General features: G+C 40.2%; 1 protein-coding gene across 21 annotated transcripts in view; it reads right to left on the reverse strand.

The window, feature by feature from the left end:
• The window catches only part of baz2ba (bromodomain adjacent to zinc finger domain, 2Ba), a 105,901-nt gene that overhangs the window by 42,539 nt on the left and 49,828 nt on the right, over positions 1-13,534 (reverse strand). For all 21 annotated transcript variants that reach the window (XM_067374558.1, XM_067374559.1, XM_067374550.1 and 18 more), the window contains one exon: positions 7,891-8,058. In XM_067374558.1, coding sequence (XP_067230659.1) covers positions 7,891-8,056 — 166 coding nt within the window. In that variant the 5' untranslated portion in view covers positions 8,057-8,058. The remainder of the gene's footprint in view (positions 1-7,890; positions 8,059-13,534) is intronic.

Consider the following 13,534-nt stretch of genomic DNA (forward strand, 5'->3'; position numbering starts at 1 on the left):
TTTAGACAGTAAGTAAACGTGTGTGTGTGAAACTGTGAGAGACAGTTTGATGGCTGTTAATGTTAATGTAATCACAGGCTTTCTGACACTATTTGATTAATAACTATGATCAGACCAAATGAAAGTCTCCGCGTGATAGAACAAGGAAGAAGTGGGAGAGAAGACGCCCAAAGCGCCCCTGCATCTTCCACAATATTCTATAAGATATCACAACACCCTCTCCGAGTCCGATAAATCACTTCAATCTCTTGTTTGACATTGTATAAGCTCTCGGCATACATGTAAACACAGAGCTCTTCGTATTAATCATCGTCGTCGTCATCATCATCCAGATTGCATCCTTTCTGGGATCGATCTCCTCTGGCAGCGCTGATGCTGCCCATTGTCTCCTTCAGGAGTCACATGTAATTTCTAAGCCGCATATTTCATGCAAATTCAATTTCCATTAGGGAGCACAGAGAAGAAAGGCTTGAGCGCACCGTTCCGCCAGCGCAGCACCGCGCCAGCTCTCTCTCTTGCACACACACACACACACACAGAGCAAAGTGATGATGGGAAATGCAGGACTTTTGCAGATAGCTATAACTCCAGGAGGGATGGGGAGGAGAGGGCCTTGACTTCCCTTTGCTGTTGTTTATGTGTGAAGACTGTAGAAACTGTCTGCTGCATGCAGTTTTTTGCAGTATTTTTTCCCCAGAGTCCACTTAAAATGTTTGTCCACTTGAAACGTCCATGATTTAGTTTTACATGACCATTTTCCACTCTCTTTCTGACCCTTGCTACCTTTAAAAAAATAATAGTTGACCTAAAATAAAAATTTTGTCATTATTTACTCATGTCTTGTCATAACCCATATGATCAATATGATATAAATTTCCATTGTTTCTCACACAAAATGTCTTTGTAAAAGTGTGGTCACATTTAGCATTGTTCAGTAAAACTTTCCCAGATAAAATCCAGACATTTCATTAGGAATCCATGCAAATTTCATGCAAGAGGGGAAGATTTCACAACGGGCTTTAAATTGGTCACACAGATTGGTCATGTTGACCAACAGAAAGCTGCTTTTTTTTTTCTTCTTTTTTTTTCTTTTTTTGTAGCTGCATTTCTTCCACTTCTTAATAATTGTTTTTATACATTTATGAGATGGGGGATCCTACAAATGAGGTGTCGGATTGGATTTTGGAGGTGCAGGATCTGGATCAGGCTTGTTTTTGCACAAATTAAGCCTTGGCATTGTGGTAATGTAGATAGTTTTTAAACCATGTTGCTTTTCAGTAGCAAAGCCATTTTATTAATTTTGTAGTATGGTACAAAAACTGACAAACAGTACATTACATTTCCCTGACACTTTCTTTATTTATTCAGCCGTTTAGAATTATAAATAGCGATGCTAGTTTAGTGAATAACGGGCTGGAACGTGTTAACAAAATCCATTTGAATCATTCAGACAGCCCACTTACCTACTGAACTGTCAGCAGTTTCTCATTCAGTGAAACAGTAACAGGATGTTTTAATGTTGGATGATGTGGAATGTTTACCCAGAATCCACTTAATCCAAACCTGTTAATGTATCATTTGCCATTAATGAAAGTCTTTATAAAGTTTTCCTGGCGTATGAGTAGCTGGTCACCCCAGCACCCCACTGTATCTGTGACACATTTTAATGTTTTGATTATTAAAATGGCATTTATTACAGCAACTTTGAGTCTGTGATTGTTTTTTTGCCAGATTCATTGAAAGAATGGGCTCAAAGAGTCGTGTGTTAGTGAATAAGTCTACGCTGGTCATGCTGTATGTTTGTTTTTGCATGCAGCCAGTTATTTCAAAAGAGCGAGAAAATCCTGTTTTGCATATGCCCTCTTTTAATTAGGCTCTAGAATGGTAAAGAGAATAAAGAAGACTGACAGCTTTCAGTTCCTGAGCTTGAGGCCTGTCCCTTTCAATTCTCACATACACAAATCCAGTATGTTTTGGGGTTTGTCCTGATGTAGACAGTGGCGATGAAACAGGGGAAAAAGGGACGAAAAAAAGGAGCTTGAGAAGGAGAGAGGCGGATGTGAAGATAAATGAGAGGAAATATTCCCCCAAAGACCATCATCCGCTCCTGCTGGCACACATACACACACACAAACACACACAGTGGCAGAAACGCCAGTTTCATATTAATGCGCTTTCAGCCGGCAATAATTAAATCAGCCTCTGAGAGGAGCAGAGCAGAATTACCGGATTACCTGATATCCTTCTTATTTTATCTTTCTCCTTCGTTCTCTCTCGCCGTCTCTCTCTTTCTTCGCTTGTCCCCCACCCCCCCACCAACACACCTTCCCATGTTCTCCATCTTCTGACAAACCGAGCCATCTTGAAAAGCGCCACTGTCCTCCCCCACCTGTCTCCTCGTTCGTTCTCTTATGTGGGATGCGGCGGAAGCCGATTAATGTGCCCTCCGTTTGCATCAATCACATTTCTACAGACAGATCTGACAGCCGACTTAATTGTCTGTGTGTCTGAGGGGGACGGCGAGAAAAAGTGCGAACATGTGGCCGCCGTTTGTTCTGAGAGAGGTTAGAATATTCTCGGTTTAAGCCCAGATGCACCTCATTCACGACCTGAACATCATCTATCGCTCTGGCACGCTTGTGGGCCGGTGATTTAGTGGGACAAAGTGTTAATTGCGTTTAAAGTGGTAATGATAGCGCTGTGAGAACCTGTCGAGGGAAAGTCTCATTCTGAACGTTAATCAGCTCAACTAGGACTGAATTACCGAGGTCCTCTTGTCTGTTTAACCCAGGTAAAATCACTTTATAATGGATCAGTCTTTGTTTTGGGATTTTTGCTCTTTAAAGGGAACCTATAATGCCCCTTTACAAGATTTAATATAAATCTCTGGTGGCTGTGAAGTTTCAGCTCAAAAATACCCAACAGATCACTTATTATAGCTTGTCAAATTTGCCCCATTTGGGTTTGAGCAAAAACAAGCTGTTTTTGTGTGTGTCCCTTTAAATGCAAATGAGCTCTCGGACGCTTTCCAGAAGAGGGCGGAGCTTTTACTGTAAAAGAAAATATCTTCCTTTGCATTGAACTTTGAGTGTCGTAACTTTGCAGATGTTGTTTATGCTCTAACAGCAACATTACACACTAACTAAAGTTAAAAAAGTGAAATCATAACAAACCACACCTTTAAATTAAGCAATATCACATGAGAAGGAATATTACTGTATCACTGGGAATCTCAGCCACGGTGATAGGCTATTCAGTTATACAGCATCTTATATATGCTTTTATACAACTATAACAATATACTTGGCATTTCAGACACAATATGGCCAGATATTTTATTTTTGCAGAGCCAACAAAAATAATCCCAATAGAGGACAAAGCAGGATCAAGTGCTGGAATTCTATGTAGCAATCGCAGACAAGTGAAGTGATGCAAACTGTCCCAGTCCTATTTTATGAAACATCAGCACTCTTGGAACTGAAAACTACATATTTGCAAAACTGACAATTTGGTGAGTTACTGAACAACTAGCTGGCTAACTGGTCTTCACTATGCCTTCAATAACCAGGCTGATTTCAGATTCACCAGTGAAAATGCAATGAAAAATAAAATTATTTGCATCTAGAGGCATGCTGTCTTAAAAATGCAATGCTAGTACTGCAAGATAAAGACATTTGACATTCATGTTTGGCTGTAGCAGCAGTGCTTTACATTTAAAGATGAAATGTCTCAGAGAAATTAGTTTTATAGTGTAAACAGCTAAGACACATGATTAATGAGCTAAAAATACCAAAATGTATTACTTTTAAAAATGAAGTCAGCATCTCTAAGTGAATAGTCAGATGTCATCTTGACCCATTCCTACTTTGAATGCCACTTTTCCTTATCAAATTAGTGGACAGAAGCTAACTATTGCGTAGTAAAGAGTTATAGTGGAAAATGGAATGGATTCAGGAAGCAAGAATAGAGCTTGGGTTAAGGCCCATTCACACCAGGAACGATAACTTTAAACATAACGATAAAGATATAGTTCTAAAATTTGTTCTAAATATACAAGAATAGCACTGTCCATATATCGTATAGAGAAACAATATCATCGGGATCACTTTAAGAGCGAAATCCATTCTAATTTAAGGGCTCATGCATTTAAAATGGCAGACGACATTGAGGAGAAGTTAAGAAAATGGATATATGGAAAAAAATCAGTCATACCCTCAGAATAAATAGATATATGCCAGGCTAGCAAACAGTGTAACATAAAATTACCTCAGATATCCAGCGCTAGTTTCAACAACATTGTCTTGCTTCCTTTGAAGTTGCAGTGAAAAAGACGAGGCATTGTTTTTATTTACCTACATGAGCACCATGTCAAGTGTATCTACAGTAACCACTAAACCATGGCTCCAACTAAAACTAGAGCAACATTTCTGTAAAAACAGAACAACACAGAGAGTTGGGTGAGTACTTGAACCCGAATTTTGCTGGGTACTTGAATTTCAAGAGAGACTTGTCAACGCTGGAATTACATATTCAAAAATCCAAAACTCTGAGGTGGAAAAATAGCAGTCTCTCAGCAAAAACAAAAGGTCTCCCTTCACCATCACTCCTCTTGTCGGGCTGGTGTTGAGGTAGAGGAGTGGAAAGCCATGTGGAATATCAACTGTTAATGAGAGTCTCGTCAGAAAGCGACACTGGGCCAAAAACGAAACCAGAGCAGACAGAACGATTTACTAACAGGAAAGAGTCAGTGGAGCCTTACAAACTTCACAGTTTACAGAGGAGAAGAGGATATTTAAGAGTGTCAGGAAGGATGGAGGGAAAGCGGTGTTATTGTGTCTGTGCGTTCACGTGTGTGCGTGTGTTTATGTGCAGGGGGGTGGAGAGTGAGAAGACAGCAGTATTAACAAAGGTCTAGTTAATTGGTTGAGATTCATTAATGCAGCAGCTTTTCAATTTGCAGCCAAAACTGTGAGTGCTAAATCCTGGACGGTGTTTTCACATGCCGAACAATAAGTCGGTAATTATGACAGGAGCAAGTCAGTGGCTTTCTTCAGCCCTGACTGCAACACAGAAAGAACAAAACACAAGAGGGAGGGAGAAGAGATGCTTTATCAGATGGAAAGACTACGGACAGTTAGAAAAATTATTAATAAATAATTTCAATCCTGTACTCCGGGAAACGCATATAGAGTTATTTTGCAGAATGTCCGGAGTGCTCTTTTATAATGGAGGACAGGGGTAGTCAAGCTCCAAAACGACCCAAAAAAAATGGTTTTAACTGATTCTAGGTAAAGATTTAATTTTGCATCCAGCACTCTTGTTCTGTGTTTTAAAGTATCCTATAACTGTTTGACTGAGTAAGAAACCTTTTACAATTCAGTGGGTGAGTGAGCTGCAAACAATGCAGACTGAACTGCGAATTGATTTTGTTAAGCTGTTCAACCGATTCATTGAAAAACATTCGATTAATTCAGAAATCAGCCATCGCTAGTTCTAGTTTTAAACAGCCACTAGGGGGCAGTTGCATAAACAGTGACTATATCTGCGTTTCCATTACGCTTCAAATTGCGCAAATTTAAATTGCAAAGTGAAAATACAACCAATGGAAACAAAAAATCCCATATATTGCAAAAACAATTTTATGCTCACATAAGGTGGTTTTTCAGGCAATTCGAAAAAGTAATATTTCGCAAAACTGCAATTGAAACCGTTTTTTCATGTAAAAGCCAATCATTCTTTAAAGATGGTGCGGTATGTTTAGACAGAACACTAGACAGTCTTCTTCTTAAATAAAAGACAAAAGAATTAGGTTTCTAATTGGATTCTAAACAAAGAAATGCCACAATTTATCAAGACCTCGAAGCAGACAGGAGGAAGAAACACAGAGAAACACCTCATACATGGCCGCTCCCAAGTATAAGGGGCGTTCCTTTCCATTAATGATTGGATAACACACCTATGTCTCTTTCGATTAAAAATAATGGCTATTTCAGTTGCTGTGATATACTTAAACCAACTAACATCCATTGCCATGAACGCAGGCTCAGTATTGGCCAGCTCCTGCGTCAGTATTACACGCATGTGTCGTGCTGCTCACGTGACCGGACCCGGCTAATACTGAGCCGCCGTTCGGACGTAAACACTGAAGCTCTGCAACGAAAATAGCGCAGCAGTATGACGGGACAGGCAAATTTGTTGAATTTTCATTTTGTTTTTACACACAAAAAGTTGTCTTGTTGCTGTAGTCACATCGACAGTTTTAACAATGTCTTAAGTACCTTTTTGGACCTCAAAAGGTGCAATGTCGTTGCTGCCTAAATGTGGATCAGATACCCTCGGATTGCATCAAAAATATCTTCATTTGTGTTCTGAAGACAAACAAAGGTCTTACGGGTGTGGAACGACATGAGGGTGAGTAATTAATGACAGAAATTTCATTTTTGGGTGAACTAACCCTTTAAGTACTAGTCTGACCAACTAGCAGATATCCAAGGAGTAATCAGTCTTACTTACTTTTCAGATTTAAATTCAACCAATCTATCTTTTTAATTAACTTACTTAAAGGTATGACCATTCTTAAAAAAAAGTTAGATGATTAACTTGTAAGACTACACAGTCTAAGCAGCTTTGCAAATGTCCAACAGAAAATACCAGATATGTGAATGAATTGCTTAAATACTGAAATGTAATGCTGCAAAATAGCTTTAAAAACTAATTATTTAAAAACTAGGGGCACTTTATTATGGAGTAATATTTGTAGTGATGCTACTAATACAGCTTTTCGAGGTATGCTTCAGACAAAAATGTAAATTCTGTCATTATTTATATTTCCAAACCTTTCTTGTCTGTTTTTAAGTCGTTATCTGTTGAATAAAAACTCATTCTTGTAGTGTCAAATTTAAATATGGTGCTTAAGACAGATGTTTGACAACAAACAATGCCAATGACATTGGTTCTCACAAATCTAACAACTGATGTCAAATGTTGTCCGATCACAAATAGAAGCGCTATTTTGAACTGATTAAGATTCACTAGCTGTGGCCGTTCAAAACCCGTAACACTTACATTCATCTTTGAAAGATATTTTTAATATTCTGTCAAGGAAGTGTCAAGAAGTACAAAATATATATAAAGATAATTACATATAACAAATCAAGCAGTTTAATCCAAATCTAATGAAAGGACATGATTGCTTTATATGATAAACAGATTTAATTTAGGATTTTATTCATACATTTACATTGATCAACACAAATATATAAAATAGCATAAATGAAAGATCAATCATACTTGCTTGACACACAAGAACCAATAAGGTCTGTTTTCACGCATCAAAGAAAACCCTTTAATAGAGTCATGTGTTCTACTTTTATGGTGCTTTTTTTGTCCATCTTGGCATTTGACAGCCCCAATACTAACTGCACTAAAAAAGGAGTTTGTACACTTTGGACACAAAATCTCCTTTTGTGTTCCTCGGAAGAAATAAACCACAGTTTGGAACGACTTGAGGAAGAATAAATGATGACAGAACTTTCATTTTTGGCTGAACTATCCCTTTAACAGAGCAGACTGTGAGAAAGTGAACACTTGTGCCTTATCAGACAAGACTCAATCAGCAGAGAAGATTTGCGCTTTATCACATGTCATTCAGAGAGGAAAAAAAAAAGATCCTTCAACAGACAAGAAGAGAGGTCCCTGATGACATCAGTCTCCGATCTGCCGCCAACCTAAACTGGGAGACATGCTCAAAGCGCTCCGGTGTGTGTGTGTGTGTGGAAATGTGCTGCCGTGTGATGGTGCGTGAGTTTTGACTGAGCACTTTTCACACTGTAACAACAAGCAACCCTTGCGTCAGGGCAGGAAAGAGCATGTGTGCGCGTGAGTTCTTACCGCATGTGCCGAGCGAGGCCGTGACTCCGTGGTTCAGGCTGCTCTTGGCATTGGAGGCTGCTGTGGATGAGGAAGAGGAGGAAGAGGAAGATGACGTCGAAGAAGTGGCGGCGTGGACGGAGGCCGGGGTGGCGGAAGGCGAGGCCAGCCGTTCTGCAGACTCCATATCTGTCAAGCACAATCCAATCGATAATTAGAGCTAGTTCTCGCACGCACACACGGCCTGCCACTCTTCCTTTCACATCTCACTTGCCATGAACAATATTTCTATTTAACACCAGTCAGTCTCCTTCACACACACACACACACACACACGTCTGCTGGCAAGACAAACCAACCCCGTGAGCATATTTCTGCAGGACCACACATTAACGTCCCGTTTGGGCAGAGGGTTTGCTCGGCTTGTCACGTTAACCATTCATTCACTGTCGAGACCCTCTTCAATAGGATAGAAAAGAGACTGACACGGGCTCATACACACTCACACACGCACACACGAAGTGAGCAGCGCGCTGATTTACAAGACTATTCACAGTCATTTTTACACAGCGTAAAACAAGCGTTCTCACACTTGATGTGCTTAACAGGCAAATTATGCCTTTAACTGTTTCTGTGGAGATTTCACAGTTTGGAGAGACGCATATTAAAGACAGTCGCACGCAGCCAGCATATACACACACAAAAACCCCACAAGCGTTCTTGAATTTCTTTTTGCCCTCCTCAAAACACACTATATCCGTATATACTTTAATTAAACCCTTGAAAATACAATTAACAGCCGTTAGCGTGTGATTTCAGTATGTAGATTTTTACAGAAAGAATCCCGACCGCTGGAGACGAGTGAACTGTTTATATGTTTAGAAATTTCGAGTTGTCCGCACAGATGCTAATCTCACAAGGAGATTTGGCTGTGGGAAGCGACAGAGAGTGGCACGGTGTAGCACACACGGCTTTGTTATTCTGTCATTATATATAAACACTCGTGGCCTGTTCCCTGAGCTGCTCTTCTTGTATGTCTCTGCTACACACACTCACAAACACACATGCATACACACTCCGATTAGATCTCAGAGATGGAAACGTCCACAGAATATCAACTAACAGCCCTCGCCCAAGAGCGATGCCGAAACCAACACGCACAATGAAAGTTTCTGCATATTGGCGTAAACAGTGGCAAAGGCCACAATCTGCCACTGCGGTTGTTATCCTCCCTTTCTTTCGCTCTACCTGTCCTTCACTCTCTCTTCTTTTGAATCATCCTTCCATTTCTGCTTTCTAACCATTTTCCCCTCACTCATACCCTGCCACCAAATGTCAAAGGTCATCTGGTCATGACCCTGCCAACTCAAGTTCATGGCAGGTTATTCTAAATGAATGCTAGCTTGAAATTCTACACTCTTAAAAAGGTGCAGTGTGTACAATTTAGCCGCATCTAGCGGTGGGGTTGCAAATTGCTTAGTCCATTCTTCTATTCGAAGCACATAGAGAAGCTATGGTGTCCGAGACAGAAGAGAGTAGCTAGTCAAACAATAAGGTTTCTTCTTACTTCTAATAAAGAACGGTCTCTGCTTCTAATAAACCAGACGACAACGACGATGACTACTACTACTAATTCATTCAGATTCAATGTAGTGACAATGCAAGCTGCCTCTAAAAACACCAACGAAGAAGAACAACAGTGACAAAATTGTCCAGATTGTCCATTTAGGGCTACTGTAGAAAAATGCTGGCGCAAAATGGCGACTTAATATGTAAGGGGACCCGCAGTGTATGTAGAGAAATGGCTCATTGTAAGATAATAAAAACACAATGGTTTATTATGTACGGTCTTTATACACCACTAAAAACATAGTTATGTAAATTATATTGCATTTCTGTCGATAGATCCTCCTAAAATTTACACACTGCACTTTTAAGGCCCGTTCACACCAAGAACGGTAACTATAACGATAACTATATTTGCGTCCACACCAACGAACGATAACGGTCTGTTTATTCTAAGCTCATGCGCTGCGGTTTCAATATGTGAACATGTTTTCGCTGTTCTTTTTGTTGCATTTACTTAGCTTTAACCAGCAGATGTCCTCAGCATGCTATGTTTTGAGTGAATAGCTAGTGTAATCGATCTGATCTAACAGTGAATTTAGCTGAGGAAGTCAATATAGTGGAATAAAAACAACGCCTAGTCTTTTTCACTGCAATTTCAAAGGAAGCAAGACAATGTTGTTGAAACTAGCGCTGGATACCTGAGGTGATTTTATGTTACACTGTTTGCCTGGCATATATCGATAATACTTCTCATTATTTATTTCAAAAGGTATGACTGATCGTTTTCCATGTATCCATTTTCTTTAAAGTACCCTTGACAAACTTGTCAAACAGTGGTGGATTTTTCTGGACCTTGGCGATTCACTTCTCCGCAGTGTCGTCTGCCATTTTAAATGTGTGAGCCCTTAAATTAGAATGGATTCTAAGTGGCTGTCAGTGTTTTATTCTTCAACAGCTGGCAAAAAAGTTCTGAAAGTGATCCCAACGATATTGTTTCTCTATATCATTATCGTTATATCTGTGGTGTGGACAGTGCTATTCTTTTATATTCAGAACGATTTTTAGAACTATATCTTTATCGTTATCTTTATAGTTATCATTCTTGGTGTGAATGGGCCTTAATTCATAAAACTTAATTAAAATAAAATGTATTAAAACAAAATCCATAAAATTATCCCACAGATGGGAACCCCTAAAAGGCTCCTGAAATAAGCCTTTGAGGTTCTATATATTTTCTAATATATCCTAAATATTCGCCCAAACACTGCTCAGTGGAAAGTGACGTAACGTAAATCACAAAAGAGCACACAATCAGATAAGACATGGAAACACAGACACATAACAAAAAGGGAAAAAATGTTGCAACTCACTTCATACACACACATACAGCAAAAGACAGAGGAAAAACTTTAATTTTGTAAAATTCACAACCATGTCTCACACATGAGATATAAAATATTAAATTATATATTAAAAATTAAATTATATTATATAATTCAATTTAGTGTAACAAATCATATAATATAAAATGTTTAGGTTCTGTACACTACCATTCAAAAGTTTTTGATGGTTTTTATAAAAAAAGAAAAGTCTCATGCATTTATTTGATAAAAATACAGTGAAAACAGTAACATTGTGAAATAGGATTACAATTTAAAATGACCGTTTTCTATTTTAATTCCTGTGATGGCAAAGCTGAATCAGCAGCCATTACTCCAGTCACATGATCCTTCAGAAATCATTCTAATATGCGGATTTGATGCTCAATCTTAATACAATCAATGTTGAAAACAGTTGTGCTGCTTAATATTTTTTGGAAACCATGATAAAAACTGTAGTATTCTTTAATGAATAGAACAGCATTTACTAGAAATGAAAATCTTTTGTAGCATCATAAATCACTATCACGTTCGATCGATTTAACACATCCTTGCTGAATAAAAGTATTAAATTGTCTATATATTGAGTGTATATCATCTACCCATCTACCTCTCTCCAGCCACTCACTTAGCCTGATTACCTTAAACATCAACGGTAACAGACGAGGGCCTCGAAATAATTCATAACAACAACCATGATTACTGCAATAATGGTATGCCGGGGTATTTAAGGATCCAATCCTGACTTAATTATCAGAAATTAAAACAGCTTTAGCATCAGAATTAGTCTGATTTTATAGCTAATTAGCCATCTTCCACTGTGGCACTGGAAGGCAGGCATCGTAATCTCCGTGAGCTGCGTAATTAATTTGACTTGGTGCACGCAGCCAATGAGATTGTCGGAAGGAGAAAAAAAACAGAAAAAAAAAAAACAGCAGGTCCCGGATTCTGCGATTGAGTGAATCATATGCTAATTGCGATCTGGGCGCTTTGCGGGATACGTTTAGTCCGAGCAATATGGACGACACCTCCGGCTCTCCAGCCAGCTGGGAGAAACGTGAACTCGATTCCCACGAACGTGCTTCCAGAAAGAGACACTACATAAAGCTGTGTGTTATTTAATTTAACCCGAAAATCAATCATACACTCCTGAGGCAGTGAAATATACTGCTGAGGTTGCGGTGTTTGGAAGAGTGTGTGAGTAATTGTGTACGTTTGTATGTGTGGAAAAATCAGTGAGAGACAGACATGGCATAGAGTGTGTGTTTATTCATAATTCTGCATATCTGTGTGTGTGTGTGAATGCACGTGACCCACACTTCTCACTTGTTATGGCCCGTGGTAACAGATGGCCAATGCTAGCCACGCTAATCTGCCAACAGAGTCGTCAGCATGGATCAGTGCTAATCAGAGCGCGCCAGCAACCACACCGACACAAAGACTCCATTTTCTTCAACCAGCACACGCCCAGCACAGGCCTGTCACCATCCTGGTGACCTGCGGCAGGGGAACAGTGACCTTTGACCTTATATCGCTGTTAATTCCCAGCTGCAGCAGCATAAATGCTCGTTCCTACAACCGGTAAGTACACAGGACGCAGAATGCATGCTATTACACGAGGGCGTGAGATTCTGGTTAACGAGTGTCCAAACACATCCATCTCCTCGGCCCTTCTGACTCATTGATTGGCCGCAGTGCTGCGTCGCCATTGGCTGGAGCAGCTTTCCTGAAGCGTGAGATGGCTTCGCCTGTCGCAAGACACGGTTGCTTGGTGACACTGGCAGTCACACCACCGTCAGCGTCCCAGGATGCACAGAGAGAGAGAGAAAGAGAGCATGTACGACGGCGTCGTGTTAAAAACACCAGTCTCTAAATCAAGGAGGGGAGGGCGGATGGAGAGGAGAAATGATATGTGGGCGGTGGCCTGTACAAAGAGGTGTGGGATTCACCTTTCTTTCTTCAGCCGTCTCAGTTGTGAGAGGGTATTAGATTTTATGTGTGTGTGTGTGTGTGTGTGTGTGTCCTGCCACATGGATGAATAATCTAGAGGTCTTTAAGAAAAGCAGGGCGGCAGGGTCGAACTGATAAAATTGATTTCCGAGCGCTGAAAGCTGTGAGTTTCAGCCGTGTCCGTTCGAGCAAAATGGGAAATTCTACAACTCCGATCATGAGCCAAAACGTCCAGTTTATCCTAACGCAAGGAGACAGATGCCACTGATCACGTCAATGCGCCTTTCCACGGTAACAAACGTCACCCTTGTGCTACACAGTATCAGATAGTGGAAATTCAAAGGATGGGAACGTGATTTAAAGCTGTAAAATGTGTGCAAGAGTGTGTGTGTCTTTGCGTGTTATGAGTAACCAGAGACCAGCAGCTCAACCCACACCCAAACAAAGGGCCCGTGACAGATGGTGGAAAGCTGCATGCTGGGATACTTCGGCCTTTCGTCCGTGAGCTGTTCTGTGGTCCAATAAGGAGTTACCAGATCCGCTTCCACAGCAACAAAGATCAGCAGATATACCGAGCGGATCGTCTGCCCAAACAATGCCACGCAAACAATGCAAAATGAGACCTGATGGACACACACACTCACACACACATACACATATATCGCTGTCCTACAAGGGCGCATCTTGTAAACTGTTTGTAGTGTATGTTACAAAGGAATTAACCAGTCTTCATAAGCAAAGCTGCTTTCTTCGCATGCGAAATGGCG

This window comes from Chanodichthys erythropterus, chromosome 21 (assembly GCF_024489055.1).
Source record: "Chanodichthys erythropterus isolate Z2021 chromosome 21, ASM2448905v1, whole genome shotgun sequence".
In the NCBI taxonomy this organism is placed as follows: Eukaryota; Metazoa; Chordata; class Actinopteri; order Cypriniformes; family Xenocyprididae; genus Chanodichthys; species Chanodichthys erythropterus.